The sequence below is a fragment of the Cryptotermes secundus genome, unplaced genomic scaffold (genome assembly GCF_002891405.2).
Source record: "Cryptotermes secundus unplaced genomic scaffold, Csec_1.0 scaffold80, whole genome shotgun sequence".
Lineage (NCBI taxonomy): Eukaryota > Metazoa > Arthropoda > Insecta > Blattodea > Kalotermitidae > Cryptotermes > Cryptotermes secundus.
The window spans coordinates 630809-651841 of NW_019732856.1; the positions used below are offsets into that span (position 1 = coordinate 630809).

Genomic DNA, 21033 nt, shown 5'->3' on the forward strand with positions numbered 1-21033 from the left:
ATAACCGTACTGTGTATTGATAACAGTCGAATTCCCCGGGGGACTTGTTAGACGTACAGTACGTCTTCACTTTCGGAAGCGTATTCAGTTTATGCCCTCTCGACAGCTTCTCAGAACGATTGCACGATTGTACAGTACTTACGCATGTGTCTTGTGTTTGAGGTTCTCACGACGCCGTGTAGTCTGTCAGACTTCGGAACGTACTCCTGCCAGCTTGCTGGTCACTTGTTTGTTGTTGTCTTTTTGGCTTGTTCTCCAGCCCAGATGCTGGGAGAGGTACGTTTCTACGAAACGTATGTAAACTTCCATCACGCTACGCAATATTACGTCCCAGGAGATGCATTCTTGAACGTATAAGCTTACGTTTTGCTTAATATTTATGTTATAAACTTGCTGTGTCTCTTGTTCTGAAGGAAGGAGTCAGAGCTTGAGTGAAGTGCTAAGGAGAATATTAGGACCTAAGAGCGATAAAATATAGGGAAACGCGGAAAGTAAAGAATCACGACGCCACACCATTCGGTACTCAAGGTCTGATTGCTGAAGTGATCAAGTCCGAGTGCCAGGTGGGTGCAGGAGCCCGGAAGCTCAGTAGGTGTAGCAACTATACTGGACGACTGAGGAATCGCTGTTCGATTTCCGGGCAGGGGAGCAACTTTTATGTGTTCTCCACAGCGTCGAGACCAGTTCAGGGATTCACCCCTCCTCCTGTACAGTGGATATCTTGGCTCTTTCGCTGGGGCCAGAGCGGCAAGGTCATGAAGTTCACCATTCGCTTCCTTCTAGCGCCGAGTTTAAGAATGCGTATAGCCGTACCTCTTCATGGCGGGTTGCTTAATGAATTAGGTACGGAAATAATTCCACCTTATGCGTTGTACAGGTGGGGACTGGAGACGAATCGCGTAAAGGGCATGCAGAGATTAAATTCGGAGCCAACGCAGCTTGTGAACCTCAGCACCACTTCTAGCGGGCGCTGTCCGTCCTGTGACCAGGCTGCCAGAAGACTGGTCCGCGACATTCCCAGAGTGAGGACAGGGGTACGTCACTGAAACGGCTCTCTTGCTGCGGGTTTGTTGGCATGTGCCCTTTGTGAACCCATGTCACATCCTTCGTTTTTAAATTCTAATGAACTAGTGAAAGGGAGCCGGAATACCGAAGTTGGCACAGCGACTGGCTACAGGCTGGATGACCGAGGGGTCGGAGTTAAGAGTCCCGTTAGGATCAAGAATTTTCCATTCTCCGCAGCGTCCAGACCGGCTCTGGGGCGCACCCGACCTATCCAATGGGTACAGGGGACAGTTTCCCGGGCGGTGAAGCTGACCTCTCACCTCCAACTAGTGCCGAGGTCAAGAAAATATGGATATATACATCCACTCCCCCATACGCTTTAATGTCGTAGTGCTTAATTAGTTAATCACAGGGACTTAACCTTTTACCTTACTAGTGAAAACTGTACAAAATAGTGACATTGCCTGTTCTTGTGAATGGTTTGCAATTTTCTCTTCATTGGCACCGCGCAGTGACCGCTTGATGTAGTAAATGGTTTTCAAGCGACGAAATAGAGCACTGTAAAGGCGCGTTCACATTACTCGTGCTCGTGTGACTCCCTATGCTCGCGAGTAATGTGGACGATATGACAAGTCACGAGACAAGCAAATTTTAAATTTGAAAACTATAGCCAATAAATTAAAATACGACTACAGCCTCTACGCACTACGAGTAAATGTACGGATCCTCTCGCGCCGAAGCCTGGCGAGCAACTGAAGTAGTGTGGACGAAGATTTACGGGCACAAGTGAAAGCCAGACGAGTTTCCCGTCGAGCACGAGTAATGAGGATGCGCCTTAAGAAAGACCTAGCAGAGAAACCACTGACGGTGAGACAGGAGGACAAAAGTGGGCTAAAGGAGGCATTTAAATTGGGACTGCAAAATGATATCTTGTTCTGTGTACATTTGCATTAGTAATGTTGAGAAAATTTGACCGGCCCACGGTTGAAATAGAGGTCTTGCATTTTATTCAAAATAAGTAGGGACGTTAACGAAGGATTTTCTGAGTCTCCACACGCTTAGATGTATTTAAGGCTTGTACAGGATGGAATTATCAGTAGTTCTTCGTATAATGCTGAAGTCTGGAATGGGCAGAGTTTTATTTCTGCACTGTACACCCCTGAGCCTGGATAGCTCAGTCAGTATAGCGACTGGCTACGGGCTGGAGGGCCTATGGGTCGGCGTTCGAGTCCTGGTAGGGGTAAGAATTTTCTCCACGTCGTCCAGACCGACTCTGGGGCCCACCTATTCTCCTGTACAGTGAGTTCCGGGGTTTATTTCTCCGGGGGTAGAGTGGCCGGGACGTGAAGCTGACCACTCACCTCTACCTAGTGCCGAGGTCAAGAAAATGTGGATTTATACATCCATTTCCCCGTACGTCTTCATGATGCAGTGCTTAATTGGTTACGCTCAGGGACAATTTTACCTTGTTACTGTACACCTCTACATGCCTTCGTGACGTGGTCCTTATTCATTGGAGTATGTTTTATTCTGTATCACATGCATAGACATGACAAGAATATGACACTTGAAACCGGCGTCAGATCTCAGCGTATACTAGAACCTTCGTACAAGATATGTATGTTACAGTACCCTTACTTTCTTCCTATAAAGACTGTCTCATCCTTACTGATAAGCGCCGAATGGGAGAGTGATTGTGAATTATGCATTGTAAATGCCGATAGTGTTGTATGAGTGTAGAAGGGAAGAGCATGGACTAAGGGTGTTTGAGAACAGGGTGCTGAGGAGAATATTCGGACCGAAGACAGATGAATGACGGGAGGTTTCAGAAAACTGCATATTGAGGAGCTTCATAACTTGTACTGTTCACCAGATATAATTAGGACGTAGGGGCTGGATGATATTAAAATTATCTTGGAGAAATAGGATGGGATGATATGGACTGGATTAATGTGGCTCAGGATAGGGACCAGTGGAGGGCTCTTGTGAACACGGTAATGAAACTTCGGGGTCCATAAAACGTTGGGTAATTCTTGAGTGGCTGAGCGACTGATGGTTCCTAAAGGAGGAGTCAGCTCCAGTTACTTATATAAAGGATGTGGAGGACTCGGCCGTGATCTGTTATGACTCGTCCTAGTGGCTGCCTGGATTGACTTCAGAAAATGGCTAACAGAAACGTCGATTTCCGAACCCGTGGACTTGTGAAGACGCAAGAGAAGCACAAACCGCTCGACGTGGGTGTTCGGGGTAACGGTACTGTAGTCTGCTTACAGCGAAAAGGGGCGCCAGATTGTCATGACGTGGTACTATAGGATTACACCAAGTGGGCGGGCAGGCTCAAGAAGTAGTAATGCTTTTGACTTGTATTTGAGAGACGCCCGGTTCGAATCTCGGCTGGGATACCTGCTACTGTGGCAGGCATTTCGTGGTTTCTCTCCATCCCTCCAGGCAAATTCAGGGTTAGTATTTCGGGTATGCCAAAGTCACTTCCTCCCAAATTCCTTTAATTCATCATTCACAGTCAGACTTACAGCGTCGGTAAATACGTATATCTTGAACGCTACAGACTTAACGCTCTCGAAACTTTTGGTTTGAGGCAATATGACGAATCGCGTGGGGGAAAGCGGGGTAACGAGGGTTATTGCCTGAAGGGACGCTGGAATCGGTGTGAGGTTTGGAGGAGGGATTGATTCGAACCCTCTTTGCAGTCCTCCAGCCCCCTACAAATACGAAATTGTGGAGGGAGGAGAGATAAGGGAACATTTAAGTTGATTGGTTTCTCTGCGAGCGAGGGGATCACGAGGGAGGGAAACATTTTCCAAAATAGAAGAAATAATTTTATTTTGCTGCCATAGTACGGGTGCGTACCACCCTTACGTTGGTGTAATTGATTGATACAGCAGTTTGAAATCGAATATGAAGCTTGCTCAAGGATTACGAAAGGAAGGCGTATAGTGGCAGTGGAGGTAAAGATGTACGCATTCTCAGGTTGCGAGGTCTGCTACCCCGATACATGTTGCACACGAGGCTCAGTGATTTCAGTTGGAATTAAATATTTCCCTGAACATCAGTTACCTCTGCGAGATACGGGGTTCTCGTAAGGGCAATGGTTATCAAGGTTGGGGCCTTCTGGGTAATGACACCTTGTACTTTTTTTATTGCTAGTGGGGTGGTACTAAGTCCCTTGTACTGCGGCCACTTCTGGCCTATTGTACCATCCCCAGATGATAGGTTAGGGTGATTGTGTAGCAGTTGGTGGAATGAAGATTTGCAAGGGAAATCGAAGTACTTGGAGAAAACCTGCCCCAGCGCCACTTTGTCCGCCACAAATCTCACTTGACCAAACCCGGAATCGAACCTGGGCCGCCGCGGTGGGAAGCCAGCGACTAACCGCTTGAGCTATGGCGCGGCCCACACCTTGTACTTTAGTAGATGGGCATTTGGCCACCAAACTACACAACGAGACGTTCAAGAGGACCGCACTTTCTCTATCATGTTCCACCCCTCCCTCCCCCCCTTAAGATGCCGCGTTTCCTGAGTCTTTCCTCCTCGGCAGGTAAAAGTTATCCCCATGCCTTAGGAAATACAACGTTTTAAAATAGTCGTTTGCGAATGAAATGATAGACGAGTCTCGCCTTTGCGTGATTAGAATCATCATACCCCCGTCCACACCGTACCTGTGTAAAGCTACACAGTTAGGAAACCGCCATTAAATAAACTGGGAAGAAGAAACAGACATTTCTTGTGGGACTGTAATTTGAAAATCCGTGTTTTACACTTGTGAAATTCGCAAGTTGTGTAGGAGACATGAGGGGGGGGGGAAAAACTCCGTGGCTTGAGTCCGCAAGGGAACTATACCGACCGGTCCGCAAGGGAACTATACCGACCGAGCGGCCGCCGTTTGTCGGCGAAGTTAGTGCCAACTTTTGCGGAAAGAGGGTGTCGCGTGGTCAGCGCACCGAATCCTCACGGTCGTTAATTTCGGTTTTCTAGACCGGAGAGGAAAACAAATATGTAAAGCAAATTGGTGACTAAACCTTAGGGAGACCGATGGGAATAGAGGGGTGAGTGTGACAGTAATACTACAAGGCCGTCTAATGGGAATGTCAGCTGGCTCAAAACAGGATCCAGCAGCGAGATCTTACTGTCATGATCCGCGTTTCGGTTTCGAAAGACAGGCAGTGCCTTGATTACGTGAATATACAGGATATCCGAGAAAGACTGCACACATTTTAAACATTTTTGTAAGAATAAAAACAGAGCTAGGAGAATACAGTTTTCACCACATGAAACAGCTGCTCAGAAAGTTTTTTCCCCACCTCTCGCCACCGTTTACGAGTTTCACTACATGACAGCGGAGCTGCAGTTTTAAGTACGATGCTTCTAGATAAGAATATTTCACAGTGTGAAAGTGCAGTTTACTTCCACTACCTTGTAAGTTCTAAAATATACGATCAAAAAACTGCAAGTGAATCAGGAAGGTCAGACATTGAATGGTCTGAAAAGGCACTGATTCATTCCCATGATGATCTTGGTGGATTGAGATCGAGTTCTGGGTACTGCGGCTCCTGGCCTATTGTACCAGCCCCAGATGATGGAAGATGGTTGAGTAGTTGGTGGAATGAAGGTTGGCAAGGGAAACCGAAGTACTCGGAGAAAACCTGCTGCAGTGCCACTTTCCCAACCACGCTAATTACGTGTATTTGAAAAGAAAGTCCCGAAAAAATATTTAGATCTAAGGATGGTGCAAATAACTGATTTAAGGTAGTACATAGTGAGGAAGTAGTGGTTCATACAAGCCGTTTAGTGCTCTCAGGTTAGTGGTATATAGGAAGTTACAATAGGCTCGATTTGTGGCTAGGATGAGAAGTAAAGGATGGGTGTATAATTGATGGGGAAGTCTCTTGGAAAAACCCACTTGGAAGAACTAGAAAATGGTGGATGGATCTGGCCAAGGATCAAGTCCTACGTTGGGCTGCGGTGTTAGTGGTGCTTTGTGGAGTTCTGCTACTGCAGTGTTTGTTAGTAATCCAAATCACAAGCGAGAAATCTACACTACACCATTACAAACTTAGACATCTACTAAGCAGAATTTTTGTCAGGAGTCCATATCACATGTCAGGAATTGACACTGCTATTCAAAATATGAACTACTGCCACAGCTTTTTCAGTAAACTAAATTATAGGTCAGAAATGTACACTACACTATTTGAAGCCCAAACTTCTACCAGTGTTTGTCAGTAATTAAAATGACAGGTCAAATTTACGTGACACCGTTACTGACAAGAACACATTTTCAATTTTTTCCGTCTTTTTTTTTTCGTCTATATTTTGCCCTCTTCCTCATTTAGTTTATTACTTTTCTGCACATATTTTATCAATATCTGGGCTTAATTGACAGGAAGTTTCTTCTCAGATGAATTCTAAATGTGTTGTGGAACAAAATTGTATGACACGGAAAACAGTTGATATTCAAGCGCACCACTTTATCTTAATGCTTGCTTTGTATTCCATTTCCCCATTAAATTGATTTAATTTATTATAGGTAATTTTGTATTGGTTTTGCATTCTCGGGAAAATTTTATATTTTTCAGGAAAAAATGTGTTTTTAATAAACAGCAGGTTGGCATTTTAAATAGATCTCTCTGTGCAAATAAAGAATGTACCGTGCTTCTCAACATATGTGGTAATATGAATTTTTCGTATTTTTGTCATATATGGATAGAGTTCCTAGCTACAGATCCAGAGGTCCCGGGTTCGATTCCCGGCTCTACCAGATTTTCTGAGAAGTAGTTGGGTCCACTCAGCCTCGTGATGATAATTGAGGAGCTACTTGAATGGAAAAATAGTGGCTCCGGTCTATAAACCCGAAATTAACGGCCATGGGGATTCGTTGCGCTCACCACGTGACACCCTCTATCCGCTAAAGTTGGCACTAACTTCGCCGACAAGTGGCGGTCGCTGAGTCGGTAAAGTTCGCTTGCGGACTAAAGCCACTGAGTTTTTCTTATGGGTAGAACAGTTTTGTAGCTGCCATGCCATCTTGCAGTCCACTTAAATTCCCCTAATTTCTTGCAGACAAACCTGGGATCAGAACACTTCCCCAGGAGAGCCAGAGGCTAATAAGGAGAACATCTTTAGCATCCAGGAGCAACAGGATGTAGAATGGCAAGCTCTGGATGTGTTGGTGACAGAAGCAAGCAGTAGGCGGGAAGAGAAGAGTGAACTTGAGGTTGAGGAAGTACAGAACATTGTTCTGAGGAGCGGGCAGAGTCTCACTGTGGAAGAAGAGGAAAAACTTGAGCCCAAGTTACTGTTCTTAACAATGAGCGACAATAAACAGCAGCAGCCACAATTGCAACCACAGCCACCTCCACCACAGCCCCAACAGCAGACAGCTGCAGTTCTTGACCAGAATGGGCAGCAGGTTCAAGTCCAGGTGAGTGTGCTGGAAACCTGTCCATGTCCATTCTGGAAAATGTTAAGTTCTGTACCTCTATGAAATAGGTTAGCCAAGTGCAATTTGGGATGTGTCTGTTCAAATCTCTGATAAGGCATTGAATAGCCTGAGGTTGTTTTTCTCAGGTAGTGTAGTTGGTTGAGGCACTATGCTGCAAGCTGGAAGGCCGCGGGATCGAATCTCGATGAGGTGGATTTTTTTCAAGTTACGTAATTCTTCCAGTTGCTCTATGACCATGGGGTTGACTTAGCTTCTAACAGAAACTGGGGCTAAAGGGCTGTTGGTGCGTAAGGCTGACAACCTCACCGCCACCTACGAGCTGATTGTCTAGAAAATGTGGTAGCCTCAACATCTCACAACTTTATGGACCTGCTAAAGGAATACCTTTACTTTACTTACTTTTATTCCTATAGAAAAGCCTTGATATTACCTTTAAATTTGTCCTAACTGCTTACACACACATAGTTGCTAAAATTCACTATACATTAGAATTAGGATAGAAAGGGGTGGGGTTCGAACCACCCCTGCATTGTGGCTAACAATAACATGTTATATGTCCACGTTATTTACTCCATTCTCTGCCTTGAATAAATTGAGGTGGTTTGCTGTTTGGGGCCTTCTGATAGTCACTAAGGTTCATCGAGTGGGCTCCAAAATGACCTACTCATTCACACCTGAAGGTATAAAATTTATTTCACCAGTAGTGGCTTAATATGCTCATAATTTTAAGAATAATTAATGTCTGATAGTTTGCTTGCTGACTACAGGCCACGGAGTTTGTTATTGATTAGAAGAGCTGCTTAGTATAACTATATTTTTACATATTTATTTGCCACAAAACTCTCATGAAACTGGCCAAACATAACAGGGTACAACTGATATGGATGCCAGGGCATTAGGGTATTGCTGGAAACGAAATAGCAGACCAATTGGCCAAGATTGGAGCTGAACATCCATTCATAGGACCTGAACCAGCCTGTGGCATCTCTATAGAAGTTGCCAGACAGGCAGTCAGGGACTGGACAAATATGAAGCACAAGAAATACTGGGGATTCTTGTCTGGTCTCAGGCAAGCAAAGGGACTCATAGGAGGACCCTCTACTAAAAGAGCGAGGGAACTGTTGAAGTTAAACAGGAACCAGCTACGATGGGTGGTAGGACTACTTACAGGTCACTGTCACCTTAAAGGACACCTCTTCAAATTGGGACTAAGTAACGGTCCGACTTGTGAGAGGTGTCAAGAAGAAAATGAAACAGCGACACATATCCTGTGTGAATGTGAGGCCTTAGCTTATTTAAGATTGCGTCACTTTGGTCAATATTTTATGGAACCAAGTGACTATTTCGATGCCCCCACGTACAAAATCCTGCGCTTTTGTTGTGGGGATAATCAGAAGGGGAGGCACAATAGATCACTGTGGTCAGGGTGCAAGGACCAAGAAGGCCCACCCCTTATACATTCATTCACTCATACACATTTACGAGTATACGAGTAACATAAAGCAGAAATCTAATTAATATTTTTTGGTTAAGCCATAGATGAAAAAAGGTCATTGCCGCTTAGCTCAGTTTATAAAGTTGAGAAGCAGTATCAGAAAAGTATAATTAATATGGTACATCAACCAGAAATAAATTGATTTCTTAGAAATTTAATGACATATCAGTGGCAAAGCCCTTGATATAGCTGGTGGCCAGAACACCTGCTTTTTGAATTTGACATGAATGTCATAGCTTGAGATGCCAGCCCATATGCAGAAATATTGAGCTATTCATGAAGTGATAGCAAGGAGATATCTGGCAGGCTAGTGCATGTATGTGATTGTTTAATATAACGGTTAAAACGCCATTTAAAATTTATTTTTAAACCAATCAAGAGTGTAATGAGGAGTCCACTATAGTAAACAGAAGCATCTGAATTTTTATAGTGTCAATATGCTTGGCTTCAAAAGAATTCTTTGTAATTCTTCAAAGTGAAAAGACATAGGCCTTCAGAGTGGACAGACATAAACACTTTATCTTCATAAAGTCTCTGGTAGAAATTAAAGTTGTAAATGGTGTATGTGTGTATAGTAATATGAATTGATAAATGGTGGCTGCACAATTAACAGAAAGTTTGTAAGATTTGAGGTTTTCACAGCGGTGATTATGGAGAAAGCAGTCTTCTGGGATTTGGCTCCATGTACATGTGGTGTTAACAGACGTTTTGGAGGAACGTCTGCTTGCACCTGCTCTCACTGTCTCTTCGCTTGCGGATTTACTTATTTTCTCCTTCTACCCTGAAGATGGAGGCGATACGTTCCTCCAAAACGTCTGTTAACACCACATCTACACGGTGCCACATCCCAGAAGAATGCTTTCAAGTTATTGTGTTCTTCTGCCTGCTCAAACAAGGCCCAAACAGTTTGAGAGAAGAAAATCTGCTCATGCTGACATAATGGGATCTGGTCATTCAAGTAGTCCCAGAAAGTCATCAAGAGAGGAAGAGGAGTGTAGTAACTATCAAATTCCATCATGGGACTTAACAATAGCATGACACATGTAAGGGCTTTTTTTATTAGAATTTTGACAACTACAAGCAGAATCAGTAGCTAATTCTAATTTTTATGGGTGCCATCTTTGAATGACAGATACCTCTCAGTAATAATTGCACAGATTTTAACCAGTTCTTCTTCAGCTGTATAATACAAATTATAACTACACAAAATCATACAGGTGATCCATCAGGTGTAATGGGCCAGTGGAGCCTGAATCAATAATTTATCATGCTTATATCAGGGTCTGAAAATACAGGATCAGAGGAGATTACAAAATCTAGGGTCCAGTCTAATGGCAGTCATTTGGGATTTGTGGTGGAAGAAGTAGCAGTGTGGAAGACACCTCTCTTAGCATCAACACAGAAATCCTAAATAAATTCAATGCAATAACGAAATATTTTCCTTATGTCTCATTAATAACAACTGCTTTTTTATGTTATGGCAAAGCACAGGAAAATGAATACCTTACTTTACTTTCTAACAGTTTAGCAGTCATTTTATATAACAATTACAGCATTCTTAACACAGAACTGTTGATTAGCCATCCATTCTTATGCGCAGGTCCAGATGACTCAGCAGCAAGCACATGATGGGGCTGGAGCAGCCCCACAGCAACAGCCAGCACAGCCCCAGGCCCCACCAGGGGCTACTGGGCCTCCTCAACATGCAGTGCAGCAGCAACAGCAGCAGCAGCAGCAGCAGCAGGTGGCAGTACACCAACAGCAGCCAGGCACCCCCTCGGGAGTGACTGTGGTTTCATCAGGTGTAGGAGCCCAGTGTGTACAGGTTCCTACCTCTAGCATACAGATGCAGCAGCAGGTACGTAGTTCACATTTTCACCATGTTCTTATGTTTGTAAAATATTTCGGTTATCTTTGATTTTTGGTCTTCTGGGTTGTGAGTTGCAACTTGTGGTACCCTGTAGTCATGTTGGGGGATACTGATGTTTCAGAGTAAAATGATGCTTCCATCTTCAGGATTAAATTGTGCAAGGGAGGAACTGAGAAATGGATTGGATTATGCAAGGGAGGAACTGAGAAATGGATTGGATTATGTAGTCTGTATGAAAGGAAGGTGGACAGTCAGACCTGTGGGAAAGGGAAAGGGAGGACCAGTAGGAACAGTGAACAAGGAAAAGTCCTTTGCAGGGCTACAGTATTTTGGTGCTCTACAATCTTTTACTACCTATAGAATACCCTCAATGTATACATGATGTGACAAACGTTCATATTTGTTATAATTTCTAACTTAAGTAAAATTTGACTTTGTGGAATTGAACTCATAAATAAGCCTAGACTGTCCGTGATGCTCTCATAGTTATGAAAGCGAGTTTGATAAAAAAATCAAGTAGAATTTTGATATATCTTATAGTAGTCATATTTTTCAAACCCCATATTTTTTTAATAAGATTGCATCACATTTGTACAGTATGCGCCACGTGTCGATGGGGCATAGCTCCAGCCGCACATGTTCCCAGTAGTGAAAAGGAAGTTGTGTAGTGCACTTGTTGAAAATGGGTCTCTCGATGGAGGAAAAAATATTCATAGTTGAGTATTATTTCCGCTCATATGGAAGTGGTCGCCAGACAACTCGCTTCCTTGGTTTTGAGCAGCCAGATGTTATCGTCCAGAAACCGTTACATGTACACCTGTGACGATATGGTGTGCCATCTCAGCACACAGTATATTAGGCCCATATTTCATTGAGGATGAGGAAGGCGATGCTGTTACCGTCACCCAAGAACACTACAGGGACATGGTGATCAGACCATTTCTTCAGGATTTGAGAAGGTTCTGTCATGCAAGGGGCCTTCACATGAATAGACAGTGGTATCAACAGGACGTCTTTTCATTTCATTACTGTATTTTGGCGCATACTGTGTTTTTATTTCTACCTATATATTTCATGTTTTTGCAATAAATTGTCATCATTTGGTGGTATAGACTCATATGTTCAACATCCATGTACAGTCTGTCATGGTCAGCTTAAGCTAAGCTACAACTTTATGTTGTAAATTAATTATGAATATTCATAGTAGTATTTTTGGTGTTTTCCTGTTTGGTGAGTACCTGTGGTTAGTTGATTCAGTACACTGTGTCTTGGAGATAAGGACCAGTATGTTGATGTTATGTAACGTGTCCTTGAAGACTGATTGATGTAGTAGAATGTGTGTCTTTGAAAGCAAGGATTCAGTGCTGGCTGTCATAGTGTAAATGTCCTTGAAGGTGGATTGATAGATAAGTGAAGTTCAATTAAACGTCTGTGTATTAAGTCCGTCAATAATGCAACAATCATTAATATATTCACTATTTAACACTAACACAACATGTTTTGGCCACAGACGGCCATCCTCAGGTGTTTTGATGCGTCCAAACTGTTACACTGCTTTGGTGTGTGTGCTAAAATTGCGCATTGCGGTCAACTTAAAATAACATAAATAATTACCTAAAATTCATTAAGATTTTTCTATTAAAATTTTTCGTAAAATCCTATTCCACCTCGTAAGGGGCGTCATCCACTTATTTGGAGCTATGTGATATTCAAATCTGACTCTCTTTTCTCCTTCCTTCACTCACTTTTTCTCCTGTTAATCTCCTTCCCCGGTTTTATTTTCTTTGCCTTTTCTCTCTTCCATGCCCTTCTGCACTATTTCAGCTTTAATGTTATAATACTACTACTGCTATTACTACTACTACTTTTCTCTCATCATAATTTCCTCTTTTTTGTTTTCTCCTTATCCATTGATCTTATTCTTCTTAAACTTCTCTTCCTCCTGTAATGACACGACCCACACAGTAGTATGCTCAAAGTCTGAATGGGATATTTTATTTAAATTTTTCTTCAGTTAAATATCTGTATTAGGAGTGTGACATCAAAGTAAATTATTGTCATTAAATGGGAGATAATATCAGCTGACTTTGGTAACAGGCTTATTGTACTGCGTTGTTACACTGACAGAAATGTAGAAAATGCTGTGAGTAGAGAGATGTGTTCTAATTAACACTGTAGTTGACACGTCACAGTGGTAGTTACTGATGACAAAACATGGCAGTAGACCTGTGGAGCTGTAATTAACATTGCAGTTCTTACCAATGGCAGTTCATGAACATCTGAAAAGGGGATGTCAGAAACAAATAAAATTTACCTCCCTCCCATGTTTACAATTACAGAAAGAGAAGACTTTCATGATCTTATTTAAATGTTGACATTTTAAGACTTTATTCCGCATTTCTCCATTGGCTTCTATTCATGTATGGTATTGTTGTAGTAAAAGCTAAAGTTATCCCTGGGCTTAGTTAATTGTCACACCATCAATATGACTGGGGGACTTTGGCACTAGATGGAGGTGAGTGATCACATTCATGGCCCTGCTGCTTCACCTCCAGGGATGCAGCGCTTGGTATCATACACACTGTATAGGAGGCGGGGTGAGTCACAGAGCCAGCCTGGACATTATGGAAAGAGAAAAATATCTTATTTCTTCTAGGAATTGAACCCTGACTCCTCATTCATCCATACTATTGCCTAGTCATTATATCAACTCAGCTACCTTGGCTCTGAAATGATATTATTTTCTGCTGGCATAATATCACCTTTGAAATTACTGATAACACTACATTGTATTGTATTGTATTGTATTGGAGAGGGTGGGTTTCTCCATGCACTTAGACCAACTGTTGGTCCATTGTGCGTCCCCATATGATATTCTACCAGTCTCTATTCCCTACCAGTACTGGTGCGTGCCATCAGTTCCGACTCAGCCAGCGAGTTCAACCTCTACTGGCTCAGCGGTATCTCAATGCTTCCCCCATCTACCAGAGGCGTTAGAGACTACTGTTGGGTGGGAAATGTCCTGAATTTAGCTCAGTGGTCCCCTTGGGACATGAGGTTCTTTTACATGCCGTAAAGCTACGACATGGGACCCACGGCTTAAAGGCCCTCCCGGAGGACTTGTTTCCTGAATTTTTCCGCCCTTAAAAATTCCACGACCTCTGCCAGGTTTGAACCCGTGCACCTTGAGTCACGAGGTGGGAACGTTACCCCTAGACTACGGAGGCCCCTTGATAACTCTACATAGGCCAGCACTTAGTGGTTTCTAATGAACTTCAACATTATTAGTGATTCAGGCCGTTACTTGAAATAATGTATGTGAGGAAGACAAACACACAGAATCGTACAAAGTTCTGAAGGGCTAGAATCTTAGCACCCAAGCAGCAGTGGAATATTGTTGTGAGGGAAAGACATGACATCTTAAGTGTGATAAGCTAAGTTCTATTTAAGTTATTGTCTGCATAGACTCCCAAACCTACCTTGGGCAGAATTTCTTGGGGGCTTTCTATCTTTGTTTTTATTTACTTGTTACTAATGTCATTACCAGTAATTCTTTTCTTGCAGTTTTTCACTGTATTTGGCATGCATTCTTTTTTCCTCCATTGGAATGACAGTGCACTATTTGTTATTCCATAGGCCTGAAGGAAGAATCATATTCAGTTTTGCTTTGTGTGTCCTTAAATTAATGGAATGTTAACACATTGTGCACGCTTTCATGTCATGCAATAGGATTGTAGTTAACTGAGCAAGCCAGTGAGTTGTTGAAGCACAGTGTACTGATGGCTGACTTTTGTGTTTCCCTACAGCAGCAGCAGGCTCAGCAGTCAGTGGCAGCAACCATGCAGACCCAACCAGTGATAGCGCCAGCCCCAATGCCCTCCCAGTCTGGTACAACCACTATCACCACCATGTCTACATTGCACCAGCCTTTGCAGCATCCGATGCCACCCCCCACACCTCAGCCTCTGGCCCAGCACCCAGGAGTGCCCCATTCTGCTCAGATGCAGCAAGTTTCTGAGTGGGGACATGGCCGGGTGAGTCATCTTGGTGTTACAGGATCCTAATTACTATATATTGTGGTGTGCCGCATAAAAGCCAGAATATCTGAGTCAGAGTTGGCGTCCATTGCTAGACAGTGGCTCAGTAATCACTTTCCTGCATCGTTGTCTGGGTGACAAACATGTAAACGTGAAAACGCATACATAACAGACCGTTTCACGTTATCGATGCACTGGTAGCTATTGTATTTGTTACCATGGGAATTGCACTAGTTCTGGTTTTCATTTGTGTGGTAACTGTTATGTATGCATTGTACCGTGAACATGTTTGTTGCCCAGACGGTGATGCAAAAATGTGGCTACTGAACCATTGTCTAGCAATGGACGTCCACTCTGACTCAGATATTCCTGCTTTTAGGTGGCATGCCACATTGCTTCCTCCTTAAGGCTGTTCATCTCGAGCAGCCTAACGGTGTATCACCATTCTTTTTCTTCCGAGGGCTGTGCTTGGAACATCCTCTTTTTCTCTGGTTCAGTATTTCCTCTCGTTGGTTTTTTTTCTTTTTCGGGTTGTGATGAACATTCTCCATCTGCTACTACCGCTCCCTCTTCAAGTGCTGTCGTCCTGAGCAGCACCCTGTTAATTTTACAGATAATCCATGTGACCAACGTCAACTTTTATTGTCCTTCAGTCATTCCCATTTGTGGGGGCGAAACTGTCCACAGTCACCAGTGCTCCCACATCTTCGGCTTATCTTATGCCAGCTATGTGAGTAGGCTCTTCAACTGTTTTGGAGGTGGCTGACTTTTCCACGACATTCAGTTCTTGATGTTTCATAACGTGACAGATGATCCACCTGCTTGCTTCCTGAACTCCAGTCTGATGGTTTTCCCAAAGACCTCACTACTGTTTCCCATCTTTTCCAGTCATGGCTGCTGTCTTCTGCTCCATCCTCCAATACGGTTGGCGGTTTTTCTTCCTTTCCTCAGATGTAGCAGCTCCTTATGCCCTTGCTGCATTCCAGTTTTGGCTGATATCTCCTCATGAATGTCCATCCTCTTCGGATCTCTTGTACCACAGTGGCCCTGATACAGTCTTTTCTGGCTATGTACCTCTTGCGCCATGCCACTGTGGCATGGTGGGTCATCTTCCTGCAGGCGATGTTCACTCTCTTCTGGGATTCACAATATTCTCGGGTCCTTCCTTTGGCTGACCATATATATATAGATGTATGTACCAGTTCTTTAGAACAAAGAATTTTCATTCTGTCTGGCAGCCAAACTTCAGTGCTCAACTTTCAGTGCAGGAAGAAGTTCTTCCCCATAGGTAATCTGTCATTAATTTTTGTTTACACTGCCATGACAGTGTCACAGATGAACTCAGTTGTGTTGTTTGTCACAGAAAGGACTAATTAATATTAACAGTTTAAATAATTGTTATCTTGATAGAACTTCTTACAGCACAGAATTAAATCCACATTTTTATTAATTAATATATAAGGTCATTACAGATGGGTCTTTCAAGACATTGTTTATGGTTTACAGCCTTTTGTGCAGAAGGATTATTGTAAAAAGGAGAGGGTTTTTGTAAACCAAGGGAATTGTCACTGTTAGGTTAAACCTGTTACTGGGTTTAAGATTTGTTTTGATTATCAGCCTGCACAACAGAAAGTATGTAGGTGCTGAGTATTTTGATTGCTGACTAGTGCACTTTAGGTCTGTCTAATGTGATGCAAATATAATAGTGACTATAGCTCTGTAAGAAGGCACTTCCAGGCTTACACAGAGAATGTTTTGGCACTCTTGTGTTTGTCTGTGAAGAACAGAAAGGCACTCTATACACCATATGTACCTGCATAATAATTCTTCCTTCTTCCACTTCTGGGGATGAGAGTGATTACTGTATATCCTCAGTTCTGTATAACATTTCCATTTGCTTTCCCAGTGTATGCCTCCATCTGGTGGTGCACTAGCAGACTTTATGTTATACATCTTGTAGGTGCAAGTAATCCAGCAGCCCTTGCAGAACCCAACATACCTGCAGCAGCTGTACAATACCCAGGGGCAGCTGTTGATGCCCAGTAACCTACAGCTACATGCAACTGGAATGAATCCACCCTCCATCCATGTAAGTGTGCATTTTCCTTCTGTACTGGACATACATTGGAAATGTTACACAATTAAACTGATTTTATTACTTACTGAGAATTCTTTTATGGCCGTGTCATATGTGCATGTTGAGGAATAACTGGCTGAATGCGGTGCTCGTGCACAGGAGAGCTCATTTTTACAGGTAATGTACTTCTTGTCTCTCCACCTCATTACTTCAGTGTCATTTGATTAAGATTTTTGAGTAATTTATCATTTAAAATTACTGTGATTGACTGATAGTCAGATTGCTCTAGGGCTAATAACATACTAGTAATGTGAAATTATAGAATACCCTGAAGCAGAGTTTATAGATTTAAGAAAATTGCTGGCAGTCACATGAAAAGGAAAGGATGTTACACAAAAGGTGCTGAGTGAGGATATACATTTGTATAAAAAAATTAATCCATTGAAATATTTCACAGTGATATGGTGTTCATTGACAGTTATTGAACTTGTTTTCAGACAGCAGAATAATATGGCAGCACACACCATATAGACTGTGGAATGTTTGCTGGGTAATCAGTATAGAAAACTATGGACACTGGAGTTGTAATTTTTTTTGTCACTCTTAATCTCAAAAGCAGGAATTATGGAAGTGATCTGCACATTTTTTTTTTTTTAAATTAAGTATGGGCTGTCTTGTAGAAATCAGAAGAAGTAAACTTCAGTGTTAAATATAGCAAAATTTCAAATAAATATGAATTGGGCGCTGCATGGCAATGTCAGTGCTGTTCTGCAGGCAGTGTAGTGGTGATTTAAATACAAACTTGAGGGATTGTTGAAAGGAGCAAGAATTTCTCTTCATGGTCCCTGTGAAACATCAATTGTATTCAAGTGTTCCTAAGTATAGGGCACTGTTTATGCCACTGACAGGGTTAATGTTATCATTAATTTATAAGAATGCTTGTGTTGCTACCATAGATGATTTCTCTCAGACACTCCACAGAACAATTGTTACTAAACTTCTGTCTGTTGAGTACTCCTTTCATAATTATTTCTATCAAATCTCGTTTGTATACCATACGAAGAGAAAAAAATATTAGGATCCTCACATGAGTGTTCATTTTCCACCCACCTGTTTTACTACTTTCAAACTCCTATATAATCATTTATGAAAAGTGTTAATTTCCAGGCTTTGCTCTAATACTGAACCCCAGAAGTTTATCAGAATTTCCTTAGTTTACCGATGAGCCGGCTTTGCTCAGAGCACTGAACCCCATAAGTTTATCAGAATTTCCTTCATTTACCAATGGACCAAGCATTTCAGGTCCTTTACAGCATAATCTCATTAAGAGTATGTGTTCAGTTCAGTCAGAGTGAATGATGTCCCCTTAGTTGTTACTTTGATTACCAACACAGAGTTTGGGGAGCTTGGCGAGTTTTCAATTCACGGCGACTACCGCTACCAAACCAGGTGGCAATGCAAGTGGAACTCCTCTGGTGCCAGCCAAACTGACAGCAGCTACATTACCAGCCACGGCAGCACAGGTTACCCACCCATTCATATAGTTGCTTACCTCTGCCTTGCATTCCAGTGCCATGAGTGATGGCAGTTTTCAGACATTACTGAAGATCATTTCGTTAATTAAAAACTGGCGCAAAACTCTTTCCCTTGTTCTCACTATGATATGATAAATATTGGTAAAAAGAAGTTAATTTGTGTAAATTTTTAATGATGACTTGCTCTTAGTCTGAAATGAAAATGACTGAAATCACACCATTTAGAAACCACTTTAAAGAGTTTAGTGTTGCTCATGTTGTTTAATTTGCATGTGAAGGTGTAGTGTAATGGTGTTAATTTGTGACAGAAGAACTAGCTAGAAGCTGTGAAATTACTGCTCTGTATTCTCTTTACAGAGTTTCAGAGAATGTAACTTTTGACACAAAAAAAATCAGTGTTTCTTTCTTGTATGTGAATTTGGTTTAACAGTCCTTTTAGAAATAATTAATTTGAAATCTGGCTGGTGAATAATCTAGAAATATAAGGGTCAGACTGCTGCTTCTTTATGCAAAAATACCTGAAGGTTAGAATCAGTCATTTTGAAGGTTGTGAAGCCTTGCTGAAGTTGTAGGACGTTAGTGAATCAATCAAAACATATTGCAGATTCCCACTCTGTTGTAAATGCATTACAGGGACACTGGAATGTTGTTTTGACCTGTTACCCACTGTAATATCCTGTACACCTCTTTTGGGGCCTTACTGCGGTGAAGCTTCGCTTGAGTTTTCCACACAGCACAACTGCATCTCATTCTTCTTGTGCCAGGTTAAGGAGTCAAGGTTTGTTTCATGGATGTAGATGTTACATATTATGATGAATTGTCACATGTGTTGCTGAGAAATCTCACAACCAAAACCATGTGATGATACTGGTATTAGAAAGCACCAAATTTTAGAATGGGGCCCGTTTTTAATACAGATGCTTTGTTTCTCAATTGAACTAAATAATATCTGTTATTCTCTCTACCCAAAATAAGAATTTTAACACTAACACAGAATAACAAATGTAGCATTATTATGAGTGAGAATATACCAGGGCCACATTGCAGAGCAGAATGTGCTGTGTTGGATCTGCTTATGGAGGCGTGAACACATGCTGCCGTTGCTTGGATAGTGGATGCTGGTTAACTCGTTGGCTCGCTTGGTTGCATTGCATTACACTGGTTTGATCTCATGGCTTGTATGAACTGAAGGTGTTCGGCATCTGCATCCTTGTGCTATGATCTTTTAAGGGGCTGTAAATTGATTCTTTAGGAAATTATTATTTATTGTCCGACATATTTGATAAGTATATTGGGTCTGCTCCCATCTTCTGGTGATTGGTTATCACACACACAGATATTACGCTGTACTTGTTTCTTTTGTATTTTGTACCAGTTTCATTGGGCTTCCAAGTAGAGTGGCAATCCAGGACAGTCTGTGCAGTCGATCGCCAAATTTAGACTTAGAGAAACATTTTAAGTGCAGCCTAGCCCAGACAGTAAATGGACATAGAGTAGGCAGGTGGGGAAACCGAAATGTGGAATTTAAGAGTTGGTTTCAACACCGTGAGTGAGAGGCTTATAATGTTGTACTATGAAGAAACATAGAGATTGTACAATGCAAGCCTGAAGTAATTTATCATGTTACTGTGTGGATCCAGATTTATTGTGAGTGAGCTTATAACCCCTCTCCAAAGTAAAAAGATAAAAAGCAGTATCATAATTTTGTTGAATTGTACTTATGTTTATGTCTGCAAGACTGTTCTGAAATAATGTGATGACAAAAACACAATCTCTCCAGGTGTGTAACTGTGGTTCTTCAGAGCAAACAATACAGTATTTCAGATCTAAAAGTTTGTGATGATAGTTTATTAATACAATTGTTGAGTTTTGGATATCATCCTGTTTTTTATTTAAAACAGAGTTTCGGAGACTGGATTCTATCGCTATCTGAGTGAGTAGGCTTTTTGCCTGAAGGTGAAGACAGAATCCAGTCCCCAAAACGTTGTTTTAAATAAAAAACAAGATAATGGATAATGTCCAGAAACTTGATAATTGTAGTACTATAATTCCACAACATGAATGTTGCTTTTGTTATATTTTCTCGCCTAATTTTGGGCTTCAGTTTTGCCTTTTCTTTTTTGTTTTGGTTCACTTGTTTGCCAAAGAATTCAGTAACCAGTATTTGCTGATATTCTTGGAAACATGTAAACAATGTTTATGGAGAAGGAACATTAAATAATGATATTTCCCCAACACCATTTCAGTTTCAAAGCAATTTTAACCTTATTTTCAAGTGTGTCGGTGTCCCCCATAAATGTGTTTGCTGATGTTTCTACTGTTGGAAGTCTGGTGTATTTCATCCTGCTGTTGAGAAAAGATGGACTGAGGACTGAATATATAGTTATGCTGTTGTTTAATGAAGATTGTAAACTATGCTGTGGTTAGAGCTTCCAGTAAATGTGTGTGTTTCTTGTAGGTAATCACTGCTGGGAAACCCTTCCAACCAAACCAACTACCTCCACAAATGATCACTACTCAGAAGTCTGTGCTTCAGGGACAAGCTGGTAAGTGG

The 21033-nt window shown here is 41.9% G+C and overlaps 1 protein-coding gene across 1 annotated transcript in view; it reads left to right on the forward strand.

Annotated features, from left to right (window-relative positions):
* The window catches only part of LOC111867733 (polyhomeotic-like protein 2), a 113449-nt gene that overhangs the window by 62915 nt on the left and 29501 nt on the right, over positions 1 to 21033 (forward strand). The window contains exons 3-7 of the mRNA XM_023857833.2: positions 7084 to 7444; positions 10561 to 10818; positions 14637 to 14864; positions 16828 to 16956; positions 20938 to 21025. Of these exons, the coding sequence (XP_023713601.1) occupies positions 7084 to 7444; positions 10561 to 10818; positions 14637 to 14864; positions 16828 to 16956; positions 20938 to 21025 (1064 nt within the window). The remainder of the gene's footprint in view (positions 1 to 7083; positions 7445 to 10560; positions 10819 to 14636; positions 14865 to 16827; positions 16957 to 20937; positions 21026 to 21033) is intronic.